The 21,333-nt window shown below is 37.5% G+C and overlaps 1 protein-coding gene across 2 annotated transcripts in view; it reads left to right on the top strand.

Annotated features, from left to right (window-relative positions):
• SEC22A (SEC22 homolog A, vesicle trafficking protein) overlaps positions 1-21,333 on the top strand; it is a 66,610-nt gene that overhangs the window by 18,483 nt on the left and 26,794 nt on the right. For both annotated transcript variants that reach the window (XM_046659324.1, XM_046659325.1), the window contains exon 4: positions 368-562. In XM_046659324.1, coding sequence (XP_046515280.1) covers positions 368-562 — 195 coding nt within the window. The remainder of the gene's footprint in view (positions 1-367; positions 563-21,333) is intronic.

Raw genomic sequence — 21,333 nt, forward strand, 5'->3', positions numbered from 1 at the left:
TTTTATGAGATATGAATCCCCATAAAAATTAAGACTTTGGTTTAAAGTTAAAGAAAACTGTTTTTGTTTTTTGTAGAAGTTCAAAGCAATTCCTTGAAATGGATATAGTTATAGAAATATTTTCACAGTCATGTAGTGTTAAATATTTACAATTATGAATTTCTGGAGTATAATTTCTAGAGTGAAAAACTGATGACTCCATGATATATTAAGCATTAAACACAAATAATATTAGAACATTCCATGACTTGGAACAGTTTTGGATAACAAACTGTTTATCTGAAAAATTTCCTGTGCATAAACATCACACTTTCAAATGATTTAATTAACAAATGACTGCAAGGAAGTTTTATTTTATTTTATGTAGATAACTTCATTCAGAGGACCAAGCAACGATATAATAATCCCAGATCTCTTTCAACAAAAATAAGTCTGTCTGACATGCAGACAGAAATCAAGCTGAGGCCACCTTATCAAATTTCCATGTGTGAACTGGGGTCAGCCAATGGAGTCACATCTGCATTTTCTGTTGACTATAAAGGTGCTGGTAAGATTTCTTCTGGTGAGTTTTGATCTCAATTATTTCATTAAAAAAAAGCTTTTGTAAGAACTGAGGAACTCTTGAAAGTGAATTACTTTATTCTAATATTTTAAAGGAAGTACATGAGGGAAAAAGTTCAAAGTAACAATCCTTTCTCCCAGTGTTTATATAGTAATGTACCAGATATGTGACTAATCAGGAAAATCTTTTAAATGGCGATCTCAGAGCAACTCTTTCTAGTGAAACATTTAAGAAACATTGTTTTGTAAACATTTTTCTAGAAATGAATAATAGTTTGTAATATGTTTATAGGCATGTAAAGGGTTTTGCATTATGTCAGAATGTCTACATTCAAGGCCAACATTCTTGAGTGTCATGGAAAATGTGATCATCTAATCACAGCTCTCCTCCCAAACAAGGAATCCCATCCTCAACAGTTGTGACGGGTTGAAAACTTCTGCTTAAAAGTAGAAACCTCATTATTTTATAAGGTAGCATATGTCATTGTTGAATTGCTTGTTTATAAAGTTCTTCTTTATATTTTGAGTTAAAATCTGTTTCCTGTAATGCCTACTTGTTTGTCTCAGTTCTGTGACTTCACCCTCCCCTTCTTTAACTGTACCAGAATAGCATTTCAGACTTTGAAGCCAGAAACTCTGTATCTTTTCTATCTTATTAGCCTGATTGACTTTTTTTTTTTCTGAGTCTTTTTTGTTTCCGGAAGATTAGCCCAGAGCTAACATCTATCACCCATCCTCCTCATTTTGCTGAGCAAGACTGGCCCTGAGCTCGCGTCTATGCCCGTCTTCCTCTACTTAATATATGGGACACCTACCACAGCATGGCTTTCCAAGCGGTGCATAGGTCCGCACCCAGGATCTGAACTGGTGAACCCTGGGCCACTGAAGTGGAATGTGTGAACTGAATCACTGTGCCACCGGGTTGGCCCCAGCCTGGTTGGCTTTATATAAAATATCCTCAGTTCCCTTAGCCTTCTTGTCTATGGCATTTTGAAACCCTGCCTATCTGGGAAGCTTCCTCTGTGTATGCTTTAGTTTGTTAGTGTTCTTCACATAGGTATTCAGGCCTGAATACCACACTTTAGATTTGGTTTCATTAATACAAATTATGGGAGAAAGGAGGAAGCGGATGTCACTGAAATAATCCAGCCAGTCAGGAAACAAGTAAAAATCAAATAACAAGACTTGGGGGAGGGGAGGTGGACCAGCACCCAGAGTTGTTACAGTATGTTATTTAAAATGTCCAGTTTCCAACTAAAAATTACAAGATATGCAGAGGAAAAGGAAAGTATAATCCATATACTAGGGGAATAAAAGCAGGCAATAGAAATTGCCTGTGAGAGTAACCAGATGTCAAATTTAACAGACAAAGACTTCAAAAAAGACATTATAATTATGTTCAGAGAACTAAAGGAAACTATGATTAAAGAAGTAAGAAAGGTATGATGATGATGTCACATGAAATAGATAATATCAATAAAGAGATAGAAATTATAAAGAAAACCAAATGGAAATTCTGGATTTGGAAAATACAACTGAAATGAAAAATTTACTGGTTGTGCTCAACAGTATATTTGAATTAGCAGGAAAAAGAGTTAGCAAATTTGAAGATAAATCAATAGAGATTATGCAGTCCAGAGAAGAGAGAGAAAAAAGAACGAAGAAAAATGAACAGAACCTCAAAAGAATGTGGGATACCATTAAACATATCAACAGACACATGACGGGAGAAATGGAGGAGAAGAGAGAAAGGAACAGAAAAAGTATTTGAAGAAATAATGGCTGAAAAGTTCCCAGGTTTACTCAAAAACATTAATCTGCTCCTCCAGTAAGCTCAATGAACTCCAAATAGGATACATATGAGAGATCCAAAAATACATATTAAAAATGCTGAAAGACAAAGATGGGAAAAAAGTCTTAAAAGCAGCAAGAGAAAAACAACGCATCGCTTACAAGGGACCACCAATAAGATTAACAGCTGACTTCTCGATAGGAACAATGGGGACAGAAGACAGTGGGATAGCACGTTCAAAATGCTCAAGGGAAAAAAACGGTCAATGAAGAATCCTATATCGAGGGGCCAGCCCGGTGGCACAGCGGTTAAGTGCGCATGCTCCACTTTGGCGGCCTGGGGTTCGCTGGTTTGGATCCTGGGTGCAGATATGGTACCGCTTGGCAAGCCATGCTGTGGTAGGCGTCCCATGTATAAAATAGAGGAAGATGGGCATGGATGTGAGCTCAGGGCCAGTCTTCCTCAGCAAAAAGAGGAGGATTGGCAGCCGTTAGTTCAGGGCTAATCTTTCTCAAAAAAAAAAAAAGAATCCTACATCCAGCAATGCTGTGTTTCAAAAATGAAGGTGAAATAAAGACATATGCAGGGGCCAGCCCAATGGCATAGTGGTTAAGTTTGTATGCTCTGATTCAGTGGCCTGGGTTTCACCAGTTTGGATCCTGGGGGCAGACCTACACACTACTTATCAAACCATGCTGTGGTAGTATCTCACATAAAAGAACTAGAAGGAATCAGAACTACGACGTACAACTCTGTACTGGGGCTATAGAGAGAAAAAAAAGAAAGGCTTTGCTTTTTTTAAAAAAAAAGACATATGCAGATAAGCATAAAATGAGAGAATTTGTTGCTGGAAGACTCACCTTACAAGAAATACTAACGGAAGTTCTTTAGGTTGAAAGCAAGTGACCCAGACAGTAATTTGAATCCACACCAAAAAAATCAAAGAACAATGGTAAAAAGTAATTGTGAAAGACAGAAAAAATGCATTTCTCTTCATCTCTTTTCTGTGAACTGATTTTAAAAGCAGTTGTAGAAAATAATGTACTGTTGGGCCTATAACATGTAGAAATGTAATATATTTTCTAATAATATCACACAGGAGGTGGTTGGGAGCAAAGCTGCACTGGGCTGGGGAAGTGACTGCAGATGGTAATTTGAATCCACAGAAGCAAATGAGGAAAGCCAGAAATGATACGAATTAATATCAACAAAAGCTATAAAAATATAATTGCTGTCCTTTCATCTCTTAGCTTCTTTAAAAGACATGAAATTATGTAAAGTAAGAATTATAACAATGTATTTTTGGGTTTCTAACATTTGTAAATGTAGTATGTGTAACGACAATGCCATAAAAAGGGGAGACAGGGAATAGAGCCATATAGGAGCAATGTTTCTGTAGCTAACTGGAATTAAGTTCGTATAAATCTGAAGCTGTTTCTGATAAGATATATTTGGTAAGTCCTAGAGCAACCACTAAGCAAAAAACTCAAAAAATAGTGAAAATCTTAAAGAAATTAAAATGCTGCACTATAAAATATTCACTTAATGCAAATGACAGTAATAAAGGAGGAATAGAGCAAAAAAAGGCATGAGACATATAGAAATAAATAAAATGGCAGATATAAATCCACTATATCAATAATAACACTATATATGGATGGATTTAAAAAATCTGAATAGTTGAAACATTCCAGTCAAAAGTCAGAGATTGTAAGAGTGGACTAAAAAAAAAAAAACACCGAAGATACAAATAGATTGAGAGTAAAAGGAATAAAAAGATATGTAATGCAAACAGCAACCAAGAGAGCTGGAATGGCTATTCTGATATCAGATGAAATGGACTTCAAGACAAAAATTGCTATTAGAGACAAAGAAGGACATTTATAATAATAAAAGAGGCAATCCATTAAGGTATAACAATTGTAAAAATATACGCATTTAACAACAGAGCCCCGAAATACATGAAGCAAAACCTTCCAGAAATGAAGCAAGAAATAGACAATTAAACAGTAATAGTTGAAGACTTAAATACCTAACTTGCAATAATGGATAGACCTAAGCAGAAGATAAACAAGGAAATAGAAAATTTGAACAACACCATAAACCAACTAGATCTAACAAACATCTATAGAACACTCCATCCAACAACAGAAAAGTGCACATGGGACATTGTCCAAGATAGATCTTATGCTAAGTCATAAACAAAATCCACTTTGTAAGTTTAAAAGAATAGAAATAACACAAAGTAAGTTCTACAACCACAAGGAAATGAAATTAGAAACTAATAACAAGAAGAAATTTGGGAAACTCACAAATATGTGGAAATTAAACAGTACAGTCCTAAATAATGAATGTCAAAGAAAAAATCAAAAGGGGAATTTATACTTTGAGATGAATGAAGATGAAGACACAATATATCAAAACTTATGAGATGCAGCTAAAGCTGTGCTTAGAGGAAAATTTATAGGTAAAAATACCTATATTTAGAAAGAAGAAAGATCTCAGATGAATAACTTAACTTTCCTCCACCTAAAGATGCTGTAAAAAGAAAAGCACATTAAACCTAAATAAGCAGAAGAAAGGAAATAATAAACATTAGAGCAGACATAAATGAAAATGAAACATAAAATAGAAAACCATGAGAGAAAAATAGTTCAAGCTAAACAAATTAACAGAATTGACAAGACTTCAGCTAGACTGACCAAGAAACAAAGAGGAATTACTAGAATCGGAAGTGAAAGAGGGGACATTTTTACTGACCTTACAGAATAAAAAAGATTCTAAAGTAATACTATGGACAATTGTGTGTCAGTGAATTAGACAACTTTGGTGAAATGGATAAATTCCTAGAAAGACACAAACTACTGAAACTGACTCAAGAAAAAAAATAGATAATCTGAATAGATCTATAACAAGTGTAGAGACTGAATTAGTAATTTAAAAAAAAGCTCACAAAGAAAATCCCAGGCCCAAATGGCTTCACTGGTGAATTTTATCAAACGTTAAAGAATTAGCCAGTTCTGTACAAACTGTTCCAAAAATAGAAGAGAGGGAACACTTCTCAACTCATTCTCTGAGGCCAGTGTTATCCTGATAGCAAAACCAGATAAAGACATCACAAGAAAAGAAAATGACAAACCAACATCTCTTATGAGTATGGACACTAAAAGCCTCAACAAAATGCTAGCAAGCCAAATCCAGCCACATGTAAAAATAATTATACACCATGACCAATTGGGATTCATTCCAGGAATGCAAGGTTGGTTTAATATCTGAATATCAATTAATGTAATAGGCAATATCAATAGAATAAAAATTTAAAACCACCTCAATAGATGAAGAAAAAGCAGTTGACAAAATCCAACAGCCTTTCATGATAAGAGCACTCAACAAACTAGAAATAGAAAGGAGTTTCCTCAACCTGATAAAAAGCATCTACAGAAAAACTACAGCTAACATCATACTTAATGGTGAAAGCCTGGATGCTTTCCCCTAAGATCAGGAACAAGATAAGGATGTCTGTTCTTGCTGCTTCTGTTCAACATTGTACTGGACATGGCATAGGGCAGTTAAGCAAGGAAAAGAAAAAAGGGCATTCAGATTGCAAAGGAAGAAATAAAATAACTGTTCACATATGACATGATTTTGTGTATAGAAAATCCTAAGAAAAATACTAAAAACTATTAGAACTAATGAATGAGTTTAACAGAGTTGTAGAATACAAGATTAATATACATAAATCAGCTGTTTTGTACTCCAGTAGTGAACAGTCTGAAAATTAAGAAAATCCTAGCAACTGCTGGCCAAAACAGGAAAGATTATACTTTGTGTTGTTTGCAATTAAAAAGAAGGGAAGAAAAAATCCCATGCACTGCAAACTATAAAACATAGACGGAAATTAAAGATGTAAATTAATAGAAAGTAGTCCCATGTTCATGGACTAGAAGACAATATTGTTAAGATGGCTATACTCCTCAAATGACTATACGGATTCAATGCAATCTCTATGAAAATTCCAGCTGTCTTTGTTTCCAGAGATTGACAAGCTGGTCCTGAAATTCATATGGAAATGCAAGGGACCAAGAATAGCCAAAATAAACTTGAGAAAGAACAAAGTTGGAGGATTCACACTTCCAAACTTACTACCAAGCTAGGTAATCATAATCAAGACTCTGTAGTTCTAGTTCAAGGATAGACATATAGATCAGTGGAATAATTGAGAATACAGAAATAAACCCTTACATTGTGGTCAACTCATTTTTAACAAGGATGCCAAGACAATGGTGAAAGAATAGTCTTGTCAACAAATGATACTGGGACAAGTGGATATCAACAAGCAAAAGAATGAAGTTGGGGGCTGGCCCTGTGGCCTAGTGGCTAAGTTCGGCATACTCTGCTTAGGCAGCCTGGGTTCGCAAGTTCAGATCCCAGGCATGGGCCTACACATTCATCAGTCATGCTGTGGCAGCAGCCCACATATAAGGTGGAGGAAGATTGGCACAAATGTTAGTTTAGGGCTAATCTGCCTCAAGCAAAAAAAGAAGAAGATTGGCAACAGATGTTAGCTCAGGGCTAATCTTCCTCAGCAAAAAAAAAAAAAAAGAAGAAGAAGTTGGACCTATATCTTACAAAATATGTAAAAACTAAAAGTAGATCAAAGATCTAAATTTAACAGCTAACACTGTAAAGCTCTTAGAAGAAAACGTAAGTGTAAATCTTTGTAACTTTGTTCAAGCAAAGGTTTTTAGATTTGACACCAAAAGCACAGTGAAAAAAGAAAAAAATAGATAAGATAGGGGCTGGCCTGGTGGTGCAGTGGTTAAGTTCACATGTTCTGCTTTGGTGGCTGAGGGTTTGCCAGTTCAGATCCTGGGTGTGGACCTGTGCACCGCTTGTCAAGCCATGCTGTGACAGGCATCCCACATATAAAGTAGAGGAAGATGGGCACAGATGTTAGCTTAGGGCCAGTCTTCCTCAGCAAAAAGAGAAGGATTGGCAGCAGATGTTAGCTCAGGGCTAATCTTCCTCAAAAAAAAAAAAAAAAGGTAAAGTGGACTTCATTAAAATTAAAAAATTTTATTCTTTTTTTTTTTTCTGCTTTATTTCCCAAACCCCCCTGGTACACAGTTGTATATCTTAGTTGCAGGTCCTTCGAGTTGTGGGATGTGGGACGCCGCCTCAACGTGGCCTGACGAGCGGTGCCATGTCTGCGCCCAGGATCCGAACCCTGGGCCACTGCAGCGGAGCGTGCAAACTTAACCACTTGGCCATGGAGCCGGCCCCTAAAAACTTTTATTCTTAAAAGACACTGTCAGGGCCAGCCTGGTGGCATAGTGGTTAACTTCATGTGCTCTGCTTCAGTGGCCTGGGGTTCGCAGGTTTGGATCCTGGACGCAGACCTATGGACTGCTCATCAAGCCTGCTGTGGTGGCATCCCATATACAAATAGAGGAAGATGGGCACTGATGTTAGCTCAGGGCCAATCTTCCTCACCAAAAACCCCCCAAAAAACCACTGTCAAAAAATTTGAAAGACAATGCATAGACATGGGAAAATTTTTTGCAAATCATTTATCTTCTAACAGATTTGTATCCAGAATATATAAGTAGCACAACTCAAAAATAAAAGACAGTAATCCAATTTAAAAATGGGAAAAGGATTTGAATAGGCGTTTCTACAAAGAAAATGTGCAGCTGGCTTATTAGCACATAAAAAGATTCTCAACATTCTTATTCATTAGCTAAATGAAAAGCAAGATTATAAGGAAATGCCACTTCACACCCACTAAGATGGCTATAATGAAAAATACAGACAAAAGCAAGTGTTAGTGAGGATGTAGAGAAACTGAAACCCTCATGTATTGCTGGTGGGCTGTAAAATGGTGCAGCTGCTTTGGACAAAAGTTTGGAAGATTTTCTGAAAAGGTAAGCATAGAGTTACCATATGACTCAGCAATCTTACTCGTAGGTACATACCTCAGAGAATTGACAACGTATGTTTAAACAAAAATGTGTCCAGAAATGTTCATAGTGGCATTGTTCATAACAGCTAAGAAGTGGCAGTAATCCAGATGATCCTTAACTGATGAACGAATACATGAAAATGGTATATCCGTGCAATGGAATATTGTTAAGCAATAAAAAAGGAATGAAGTATTGATACATAGTACAACATGGAAGAACCTTAAAACATTATGCTAAGTGAAAGAAGCCAGATACAAAAGGCCATGTATTTATAATTTCGTTTGTTCAAATGTCCAGAATAGGCAAATCCGTAGAGATAGAAAGTAGATTAGTGGTTGACAGGAGTTGGAGGGATTAGAGGGAAATAAGCAGTGACTGTGACTATTGGTGATGAGGTTTCTTTTTGGGGTGATGCAAATGTTGTAGAATTAGATAATGATGATGGTTGCACAACCCTGTGAAGATAAAAACTTCTGAGTTGTACACTTTAAAAGTATGTGGATTATATTTCAATTTGTAAAATTAGTAATAAATCAAGAGGGTTTTTACTTTGAAGACTTCCACTTCCAATAGTGATGGAGTAGGTAATCCAGACCACTAGTCTAACTAAGTAGAAAAGCTGGAGGGAATGTATATTTTCTAGAGAATATATAGATCTAATATAATATGGTATTTAACCTAAAATGTAATCTTCCTGAAGTCTTTGAAGATCCAACAAGAGTATTAAGAATTACCAGGAAACAGAGGAGGATGGAGGCCCGGGGAGATGAGCCCAATGTTTGGAGCTACTCTTTCCCTTTGGGCTTTTCCCAATTCTGGAGGGAACAGGTGACAGCCCTAGGGAGACAAGGATTAGAGAGCAGGGCCCACCAAAGTAGCGAACCTCATGAGCAACCCCTCAGCTTTGGGTCAGGACCTTCAGTGTCTGCATTCTAGGAATATGGGCAGATAGAAATCCGAAGCAGACAGGCTTTCACTGGGACTGCAGCTTAGTTTTGAATCATTGGCTTCTAAAATTGAATTGAGCTGATTCTACAGTGCTGTGCTGCAAAGATCCTGGCAGAAGCAAACAAATATCTTTCCTAGAAGAAATAGTCTCATAAGCTTCAAATTGTGTGTATGTTGGAGCAGCATACTCAAATCTAGCAATGCTGCTTTTGAGGTCTAGAAAGGAAAGGCATACTAAGCAGTGTATCTTTTCTTAGTGGTATGGCTTGAAATGTGCATCAACTTGATCTTTACTCTCAACATAGTCTAGACATTTAACCACCATAAACTTGACTGAGGTGGTAGGTTCCTATAATTTTGTAATTATTTTCCACTCTCTGGCATACATGTATCATCCCAAGACATCTAACCTAAGGCATATACTATCTTTTCTTCAGGTCCTGTCAGCATGAGGTCATCAATAAAGTGGATCAATATAGTGTTCTCTGGAGTGTGAAGATATTAGGTCCTTGTAGGCCAAGAGTCAGCAAACTTTTCCTGTAAAGGGCCAGATAGTAAATATTTAGGTTTTACAGGCCATATGGTTTCTGTTGGAACTACTCATTTCTGCTGGTGTAGCATGAAAACAACCATAGACAATATGTAAAAGAATAGGCGAGGCCATGTTGCAGTAAAACTTTATTTGCAAAAATAGTGATGGGCCGGATTTGGCCTATGAGTCATAGTTTGCCAACCCCTGCTATAGACTAATCTCTGCTGCAGAGTTGATATAACCTAGTGGCAGTATGGTAAATGTAATGATGTCTCTATCAGGTAAAAGCAAAGTGCTTCTGATTTTTTCTGTTTATTAGGATATAGAAAAAAGTGTTAGCAAATTGGTACCTACATGTCAGGGAATGAATTGATTTGTTCCATAAGGAGACCGCATCTGGAAAAGCATGCGAAGTTGAAACCTACAGTAATCTATTGTCATCCTCCAAGAGGCACCCATTTTGGAGACTTAAACTGGAGAGTTAAGTGGGCATGTAATAGGAATCACCATCCATGCGTCGTTTAAGCCTTGGGTGGTGGTTCTGATCTCTGCAGTTACCCTAGGGATTAACATTTTGATGATATTTCAGTTGGGGGAGCTCCAAGACTTCTATTGGCCTTTCCTTCTCTTGTAGTTCTAATTGTATAGATCTGGCAGTCAATGTTGCTGAGAATATCTGTCCCCTAATATACACACTCAAGATCTAGGAGAATAATCTTAATTTGGGGTAGGGGTCCAACTTGACCTACTAGGAGGCAGACTCTGTTAGAAACTCCATGTATTACTTGCCTTCCATAAGTCCCCACTCTGACCTGTAGACTGCGGTGGTATTCCATATCACCAAACAGCAGACACTTAGAAAATGGGGAGAACCAGGGATTTGTTATTGTTTCAAGAAAGAGAGAAAGAAAAGTTTTAAGAAAGAGAAGTTTTTAAAATAATTCACAACTAGAACTTATTTTAATATTAACTTTAAATTTGCTTTTAATCGAGACCAAGCCTGCATATTTCTGTAGTCTATAAAAAATTTTTTTCCTGTTTTGTTTTTTTTAAATAAATAAAATTATTTACTTTATTTTGGAATCTGGTTAATAGTTATTTGATAAACATTCTATTTCAGGCCTTTTTCTCCATTGCAATATCTTACTTTTGATTTCTGTTTCTTGTATTTCTTGATTTTCTTCTCCTTCTAACCTTTTGCTTTCTCTCTCTGCAATCTGGCATGAATGTTTTCTTTGCCATATTATTTTCTGAAATCTACAAATGTTATGCTGTCCATCATGAGGTCAATATGTTAAATACTATGTCCTACTTTTACTTTTTTTGTTTTCTTTTTTAGACATTTTATTATGGAGAATTCTAAACATATGCAAAGTAAACAAAATAGTGTAACAACCCTTATGTACCCATCACCCAACTATAATAAGTTTGTCAACATTTTGCCATTCTTGTTTCATCTATACCTCCACCACTCCCTTCTCATCCACTTGATATTTTATGTCTATGGTTCATTCTTTTCAAAAAGAAATTTGCGCATGTTGAAATGCACAAATCTTTGCTATATGGTTTCAACAAATGAATACGTTTACGTAAACCACACTCTTTTAAAACATAGATTTTATTATTATTCAGGTATGACAAGGCCAACAGATCAGGAGATGACTGCTGTTGAAAAGATAGTTTGCTATGCTCACAGATCCCAAGAGAAGGGAGCGCATATGCCACCAGGGGCCACATGGGGAAGCACCAGTGTCAGTCAGGAGGCAGGGAGTGGGAGGAAAATGCAGACAAGAGCCTTTATTGTGATTTCCCCAGGAAGGAACTGGACAGGCAGGGTAAGCAGGTTTAGGATTGGCTGGTTTGAATACTTTTAGCAGGCTCCAGGACATAGCCATGAGTTGTTTGATACTTGACCCTGGGATGATTTGAGCAGGGGAATAGTGGCCCTGAGTGTGAGAGCTCCTTAGAGGAGATAGATAGGAGCGTGAGATCTGGGTTGGGGTTTGCTTAAAAAAGGAAGTCTTGCAAGCAAGCTGTTTGCTGTCTTTAGGAACTAGATAGCCCTGGGGGAGGTAGTCCTCTAGGGTCAGCAAGACCCCCCAGATGTCAAAACATCAAAAATGCAGAATAAAAAAACATTAATACATACTCCATTACAGGAGAGGGGGCGGAGCAAAATGGCAGGGTGAGCTGACCTGGGATTCTCTCCCCTCCAAAATACAACAAAAGATTGGAAGAACTGAATTTCAGAGAACAAAAATAATGCCAGCTCGTTAGAGACCTACAATACCAAGAAGGCGGAGATCATAAACTTTGCTTACACCTTCGGAGGCGCTGGAACGGTAGGAGAGAACATTGCTCCCTCCCCTAGAGTCTGCGATCGCTGCGGCACGGGTGGGGAGGGAGCAGGGGAGGGGCCACGCGACCGGGGGATCATCCGGGACTCCTGCCGCTGATTCAGTGGAGACCCGCTGACGGGGGGAAAGCTTCCATCCGCGGGGACCCCATAAATCAAGGGCCTTGGGAGACCAGAGAACAGAACTGATCTGAACCCAGACCAGCGCGTGTGAGTAACAGCCCCTCCCCCCTGGCAAAGCCAGTGGGCGCAGCCATCTTGCCCCAAGGCGGAGAGCTAACACGCTGCTCTCGACCCCCATCTAGTGGCGACAGGCTGTAACTGCAACTGAATTCTACCACCATGAGAAAAAACTGCTCCTCTACCATCCAGCAATTTATAAAAGCCCCAGACCAGAAGGAAAACAATAAAAACACAGAATTAAGTCCTGAGGACTTGGAATTAGGTAAACTAAGTGATAATGAATTCAGAGCAGCTATAATCAAAAAACTCAATGAGGTAGAGAGAAAGAGAAACAAGCTGAGTTCTGGAGTTACTTCACAAAAGAGATTGAAATCATAAAGAAGAATCAAACAGAATTACTTGAGATGAAAAACACAATGGACCAGATAAAACAGAATATGGATTCCCTGAATGCCCGTGTAGACAACTTAGAGGAGAAAATTAGCATAATCGAAGACAGACAGGCTGAATGGCGCCAGAGAGAGGAAGAAAGAGAACTAAAAATTTAAAAAAATGAGGAAAATCTCCGAGAGATAGTGGATTCAATGAGGAGTAAGCACATAAGGATCATAGGAATTCCCGAGAATATGGAAAAGGAAAATGGAGCAGAAAGTGTGCTTAACGAAATTATTGAAGAGAACTTCCCAAATCTAGGGATCAACGGAGAAATGTGTGTAGAGGAGGGTTTTAGATCTCCTAGATTTGTCAATGTAAAAAGAGCTACCCCAAGGCACATAGTAGTAAAGTTGGCAAATAGGAATGATAAGGAGAGAATACTCAGGGAAGTAAGGAAAAAAAAGAGAATAACCTATAAAGGAGCCCCTATCAGACTGTCAGTGGATTCCTCTACAGAAACCCTACAAGCTAGGAGAGAATGGAGTGATATATTCAAAGCTTTAAAGGAGAAAAACCTTCAGCCAAGAATACTCTATCCAGCAAGAATTTCCTTCAGATATGAGGGAGAAATTAAATCTTTTCCAGACAAACAAAAGTTAAGGGAATTTGTAACTAAAAGCCCTCAATTACAAGAAATCCTCAAGAAGGCTCTCATACGTGAAAAAAGAAAAAAGGGAGAAAGGGGACACAATCCACAGACTAGGGAGACCGATGGATAGAACCAGAACAGGATAGCAAATATTCAGTTATAGCGTTAGGGTAAAGGTAAGGAAACTACCAAAACAAGAACGATCTTAGCACTCTAACTACAAATGAATAAGACGAGTTGGAATAAAAACTGAAAATAATTATTTAGGAGGGGAAGAGCAAAGGGTCTAAATCAGTATTGGTCAAGTAGGTAAGAGACCACCAGAGAATACACTATATTATACTCGAGATTCTAAACACAAACTTCAAGGTAGACACTAAAATAAAGTACAGAACAGAGTCACAAATCATAAATAAGGAAAAATCTAAGAAACCCAGCATAAGAAATTGCAGTATTAAATGGGTAGTCTAAAGCACACAGGAAAAGAAACACAGGAAAAGAAGATAATGAGCGACAGATTAACAGCATTAAGTCCACATGCATCAATAATCACTCTCAATGTGAAAGGATTGAACTCTCCAATAAAAAGACACAGAGTGGCAAAATGGATTAAAGAACAAGATCCAACAATTTGTTGCCTTAAAGAAACACACCTCAGCCCCAAGGACAAACACAGACTCAGGGTGAAGGGGTGGAGGACAATACTTCAAGCAAATAGCAAGGAAAAAAAGGCAGGTGTTGCAAGTCTCATATCAGACCAAGTGGATTTCAAAATAAGACAGGTAAAGCGAGACACAGAGGGACAATATATAATGATCAAAGGGGCACTTCATCAAGAAGAAATAACGCTTATAAATATCTATGCACCCAACACAGGAGCACCAAGATTCATAAAGCAACTATTAACAGACCTGAAGGAAGATGTTAAAAACAACACAATAATAGTAGGGGACCTCAACACCCCACTCACATCAATAGACAGATCATCCAGACAGAAAACCAACAAGAAAATAGTGGAGCTAAATGAAAAACTAAAACAATTGGACTTAATAGACATATATAGATCACTCCACCCTGAAAGAGCTGAATACACATTCTTCTCAAGTGCACATGGAACATTCTCTAGGATAGACCATATGTTGGGAAACAAGGCAAGCCTCTACAAATTAAAAAAAAATTGAAATAATAACAAGCATCTTCTCAGATCATAGTGCTATAAGGCTAGAAATTAATTACAAGAAAAAAGCTGAGAAAGGCACAAAGATGTGGAGACTAAAGAACACACTACTGAACAAGCAATGGATCATTGAAGAAATTAAAGAAGAAATAAAAAAATACCTGGAAACAAATGAAAATGATAGCATGCCGTACCAACTCATATGGGATACAGCAAAAGCTGTATTAAGAGGAAAATTCATCGCAATGCAGGCACATCTTAACAAACAAGAAAAATCCCAAATAAGCAACCTTAAAGCACACCTAACTGAACTAGAGAAAAAAGAACAAATGAAGCCCAAAGTCAGCAGAAGGAGAGAAGTAATAAAAATCAGAGCATAAATAAATACTATTGAAACGAAAAAGGCAGTAGGAAGGATCAATGAGACAAAGAGCTGGTTTTTTGAGAAGATAAATAAAATTGACAAACCACTAGCCAGACTTACAAAGAAATAAAGGGAGAAAGCTCAAATAAACAAAATCAGAAATGAGCGAGGAGAAATAATAACAGACTCTGCAGAAATACAACAGATTATAAGAGAATACTACAAAAAACTATATGCCAACAGAATGGATAACCTAGAGGAAATGGATAAATTCTTGGACTCCTACAGTCTCCCAAAGCTCACTCAAGAAGAGGTAGACAATTTGAACAGACCAATCACAAGGAAAGAGATTGAAACAGCAATCGAAAACATCCCAAAGAATAAAACCCCAGGACCAGATGGCTTTCCTGGGGAATTCTACCAAACTTTCAGAGAGGATTTAATACCTATCCTTTTCAAGCTATTCCAAAAAATTAGGGAAGATGGAACACTTCCTAACACATTCTATGAGGCCAACATCACGCTGATAGCAAAACCTGACAAGGACACCATGAAAAAAGAGAACTACAGGCCAATATCACTGATGAACATAGATGCAAAAATTCTAAACAAAATTTTGGCAACCAGAATTCAGCAATTCATCAAAAGAATCATATATCATGATCAGGTGGGATTCATACCAGGGACACAGGGATGGTTCAACATCCGCAAATCAATCAACGTGATACACCGCATCAACAAACTGAGGAATAAAAACCACATGATCATCTCAATAGATGCAGAGAAGGCATTTGACAAGATCCAACAGCCATTTGTGATAAAAACTCTGAACAAAATGGGCATAGAAGGAAACTACCTCAGCATAATAAAGGCCATATACGACAAGCCCATAGCCAACATCATACTCAATGGGCAAAAACTGAACCCCATCCCCCTGAAAACAGGAACGAGACAAGGATGCCCTCTTTCACCACTCTTATTTAACATAGTACTGGAGGTCCTGGCCAAAGCAATCAGGCAAGAAAAAGGAATAAAAGGAATCCAAATAGGGAGGGAAGAAGTGAAACTCTCGCTGTTTGCAGACGACATGATCTTATATATAGAAAACCCCAAAGAATCCATTGGAAAACTGTTAGAAGTAATCAACAACTACAGCAAAGTTGCAGGGTATAAAATCAATTTGCATAAATCAGTAGCATTTCTATACTCCAGTAATGAACCAACAGAAAAAGAACTCAAGAATACAATACCATTCACAATTGCAACAAAAAGAATAAAATACCTTGGGGTAAACTTAACTGAGGAAGTGAAGGACCTATATAATGAAAATTACAAGGCCTTTCTGAGAGAATTGGATGACGAAATAAGGAGGTGGAAAAACATTCCATGTACATGGATTGGAAGAATAAACATAGTTAAAATGTCCGTTCTACCTAAAGCAATCTACAGATTCAACGCCATCCCAATCAGAATCCCAATGACATTCTTTACAGAATTAGAACAAAGAATCCTAAAATTCATATGGGGCAACAAAAGACCCCGAATTTCTAAAGCAATCCTGAGAAAAAAGAACAAAACGGGAGGCATCACAATCCCTGACTTCAAAACATACTACAAAGCTACAGTAATCAAAACAGCATGGTACTGGTACAAAAACAGGTGCACAGATCAATGGAACAGAATTGAAAGCCCAGAAATAAAACCACACATCTACGGACAGCTTATCTTTGACAAAGGAGCTGAGGGCATACAATGGAGAAAAGAAAGTCTTTTCAACAAATGGTGCTGGGAAAACTGGACAGCCACATGTAAAAGAATGAAAATTGACCATTCTTTTTCACCATTCACCAAAATAAACTCAAAATGGATTAAAGACCTAAAGGTGAGACCTGAAACCATAAGGCTTCTGGAAGAAAACGTAGGCAGTACACTCTTTGACATCAGTATTAAAAGGATCTTTTCGGACTCCGTGCCTTCTCAGAGAAGGGAAACAATAGAAAGAATAAACAAATGGGACTTCATCAGATTAAAGAGCTTCTTCAAGGCAAATGAAAACAGGATTGAAACAAAAAAACAACCCACTAACTGGGAAAAAATATTTGCAAGTCATATATATGACAAAGGCTTAATATCCATAATATATAAAGAACTCTCGCAACTCAACAACAAAACATCAAACAACCCAATCAAAAAATGGGCTGGAGACATTAACAGACATTTCTCCAAAGAAGATATACTGATGGCCAATAGGCACATGAAAAGATGCTCATCATCGCTGATCATCAGGGAAATGCAAATCAAAACTACACTGAGATATCACCTTACACCCGTTAGAATGACAAAAATATCTAAAACTAATAGCAACAAATGTTGGAGAGGTTGCGGAGAAAAAGGAACCCTCATACACTGCTGGTGGGAATGCAAACTGGTGCAGCCACTATGGAAAACAGTATGGAGATTCCTCAAAAAATTAAAAATAGAACTACCATACGATCCAGCCATCCCACTACTGGGTATTTATCCAAAGAGCTTGAAGTCAGCAATCCCAAAAGTCCTATGCAGCCCAATGTTTATTGCAGCACTGTTTACAATAGCCAAGACATGGAAGCAACCTAAGTGTCCAGCAACAGACAAATGGATAAAGAAGATGTGGTACATATATACAATGGAATACTACTCAGCTGCAAAACAGAACAAAATCATTCCATTTGCAATAACATGGATGGACCTTGAGAGAATTATGTTAAGTGAAATAAGCCAGCGAGAGAAAGATAATCTGTGTATGACTCCACTCATATGAGGAATTTAAAATTATGGACTAAGAACAGTTTAGTGGATACCAGGGGAAAGGTGGGGTGGGGGGTGGGCACAAAGGGTGAAGTGGTGCACCTACAACATGACTGACAAACATTAATGTACAATTGAAATTTCACAAGATTGTAACCTATCAATAACTCAATAAAAAAAATACATACTCCATTACAATATAGAACATTTCCATCTCCCCAGAAGGTTCTTTTATGTCTCTTCCCAGTCAATCTCTGCCCTCCTCCAGACAACCAGTTTCTGATTTTTTCACTTTAAATTAGTTCTAGAACTTTATGTAGCAAGATTATATAGTGTGACTCTTGTGTTGAGCTTCTTTTGCTTAGTACAATATCATACGTTTTTGTTGCATGTCTCCATAGTTTGTTCTTTTTTATTGCTGAGTAGTAGTCATTTTATGAACATACCACGATTTGTTTATTCATTCTCTTGCTGATGGACATTAGCTTGTTTCCAGTTTTTGGTTATCGTAAATAAAGCTACTACAAACATTCATCTTTTGTTGGCATAAGTTTTCATTTCTCTTGAGTAAATATTAGGAATGGAATTGCTAAGTCAAAGGTTAGGTGCATTTTTAAAAAATTTATTTATTGAGGTCACATTGGTTTATAACATTATAGAAATTTCAGATGTACATGATTATATTTCAACTTCTATATAGATTGCACCGTGTTCATTACCAAAAGTCTAATTACCGTCCGTCACCATACAAATGTGCCCTTTTACCCCTTTCACTGTCCCCCCTCCCACTTTGTAACCACCAGTCTATTCTGTGTCTATGTGTTATTTTTGTTTATTTTTATTTTCATTTTCTTAAAAAATTGGCACCTGAGCTAACAACCATTGCCAATCTTCTTTTTTTTCCTCTCCTGCATTTTCTCCCCACATTTCCCCAGTACATAGTTGTATATATATATTTTTTAGTTGTGGGTCCTTCTAGTTGCATATGGGACACTGCCTCAACGTGGCCTGACAAGCGGTGCCATGTCCATGCCCAGGATCTGAACCCATGAAACCCTGGCCTGCCACAGCAGAGCACTCGAACTTAACCACTTGGCCATGGGGCTGGCCCCTATTTTTGTTTTTTTATCTTCCATATATGAGTGAAATCATATGGTATTTGGCTTTCTCTGTCTGACTTATTTTGCTTAGCATAATACCCTCAAGGTTCATCCATGTTTTCGTGAGTCATGAGATTTCATCTTTTTTCATTCCTGAGTAGTAGTCCGTTGTATATTACATATTTTCCATCTTCCTTATCCATTCATCTGTTAATGGGTACTTGGGTTGCTTCCATGTCTTGGCTATTGTGAATAATGCTGATATTCCATCACCACTTATTTAACCTCTTGCAGTCTGAATTTTGCCTTCAACCACTCTTCTGAAACTGTTTTCGAAAGAGTCAACAACCGTCTTCTAGTCACTAAATCTAATACTCTTTCTTTTTCAGTTCAGTTTGTCTTTGGCCTGTTGACAGGCACTGTTAGCCGTGTCTTTCTTCTTGATGGTCTCTCCTTCCTAGACTTCTGTGGTTTTCCTCTTTTGGTTCTCCTACATCTATCTTCCCTGATTCCTCTTTCCCCTGTAAAGGTAGTGTTTACCAAGAGTTCGCCCTTGGCCCACTTCTTTCCTTGGTGATCTCTTTAACACTTCTTCAGATGTAGACCTCATCTGTTTCTTCAGCTCTACTGCTCTTCCATTCTTTGGTTGCTTGTTAAACATACCTCACGATCACCTCGAGTTTGATATTTTAAAATGTCCCAATTTTCAGTCAAACCTGAGATTCTTCCAGGGGGTCTGTTGACAGAACCCTTATCTTTGCAATCACTTACACTTAAAACCTTGGCATTTTCTTTGATCTTTTTTCCTTTTTGTTTCCCATATCTAATTAGTTGCCAAGTCTAACAGTTTTAGCTTCTGTAATATCTCTCACCTCTATCTTCTCCATTTCTCCTGTCACTGTCCAAATTCAGGCCTCATTTCAGTCAGTCTTTTACAGTGACTCCCTCCTGAACTCCCTAATATAGAATTATAGAAAGAGCATGGGTTTTGCAGTCAGATAGACCCAAGTGATAATTGTGAACATGGCACTGACTGTCTGATTCATAGGAAATTATTTGAACTCGCTTTACAGATGAGAGAATTCAGACACAGAAGTTAGTCATTCCTACCTCGTGAAATACCCCATTTTGAAGGATAAATGGGACAATGTGTGCCTAATGAGAAAGCACTGAGAAAATATTTTCTCTCTCCCTACTTTTAATCTCTTTACAATACATTAATAGATTAATATTATTTAAGCATAGCTTTAATCGTATCAGTCTCTTGCTCTTCAGTGTTTCCCCATTGCCTAATTTGCCTTTAATTTTTAGCCACTGTTTCAGATGATTAATTTGCTTCAATCTGTCTTTTTGACCTTATTTCTTCCTACTCTTCATAAACATCGTTTGAGCTGACCAAAACCACTACCAGTGTGCAATAGCAAAGTTGTTAAGAGCGTGAGTTCTAGAGTCAGGCTGCCTGGATTTAGCTCCCAGTTCATTTACTTACTTTGGGCAAATTACTTAATCTCCTTAAACCTTAGTTTCCTGTTGGAAAAACTGGGATTATTATAGTGCCTACTGCGTTGGGTTCTTGGAAGGATAAAGTAAGAACGTGTCTGTACAGCACTTGGTGCCTGAACATTGCCGGGCACATTGAGAGCAGCCTTGATTAGTGGGAGGAGTAGAGGTGGTAGTAGTAATTCTTGTTGATGCTGTTAGTATTTGCTTCTCTCATTTCTGTCTCTACACTCGTGCTCTTTTCTCTGCATGGCATGCAGTTCTTCCCATTTGTATCTGTCTAAATTTTATCCATCTTTAAAGAGCTTCCCTGGTTCTCTTACTGCTCCTGTGTCACCACCTTCCCCCTAGTTATCTTTCCTCTTCAGAATTCCTTAGCTCTTTAGTTTAGAATGCTTATTACCTTCATATGTTGATCTGTCTGTCCATTTATCTTTAAAAGACTAGAAGTGCCTTGAAAGCAGATTGTGTAACATTTTTTGTATCTTCTAAAGCGTATCATCTTACACAGCATCATGCCAAAAAGTATTTGCTTGATAAATATATTTATTCCCTATAACCAATAGTCATTTGATTCTGAGGGATTTGCTCCTTCTCCTTAGGAACTTTTTGTAAGCTCTCCATTAATTGGTGGTACATTTTGGGGAAAATTTAATTTTGTCACAAAAATGCCTATATTGGGCTCAAGGAGACTAATTAAAGAAAAGGCATTGTAGCAGAAGACAGTAGCAAAAACCAAAACAAAAACCGACTAGGTGATGTTGCTTTGGTCAGCAAAATTATTGTTATTTTCCTAGTTTGTTGTTGTTCCAAGTCCACTCTATACCTAATAGTGCCTATCATGCTGCCAAATTGAAGTGTGAAGTAAGCATTTGTGGATAACAATGGATCTAAAATCTGTTTTACTGAGATAAAAAGCATATGTAACATAATACATTAAAATATGATTAAATGTCTCATTCAGTTTGTTAAAATGAGAAATTGTCCCTTAGGGGTATCACCCTCATATTGTGTGCAGATGGAGTTTTCTCTTGGCGACCATTCCC

This window comes from Equus quagga, chromosome 4, assembly GCF_021613505.1.
Source record: "Equus quagga isolate Etosha38 chromosome 4, UCLA_HA_Equagga_1.0, whole genome shotgun sequence".
Taxonomy (NCBI): domain Eukaryota; kingdom Metazoa; phylum Chordata; class Mammalia; order Perissodactyla; family Equidae; genus Equus; species Equus quagga.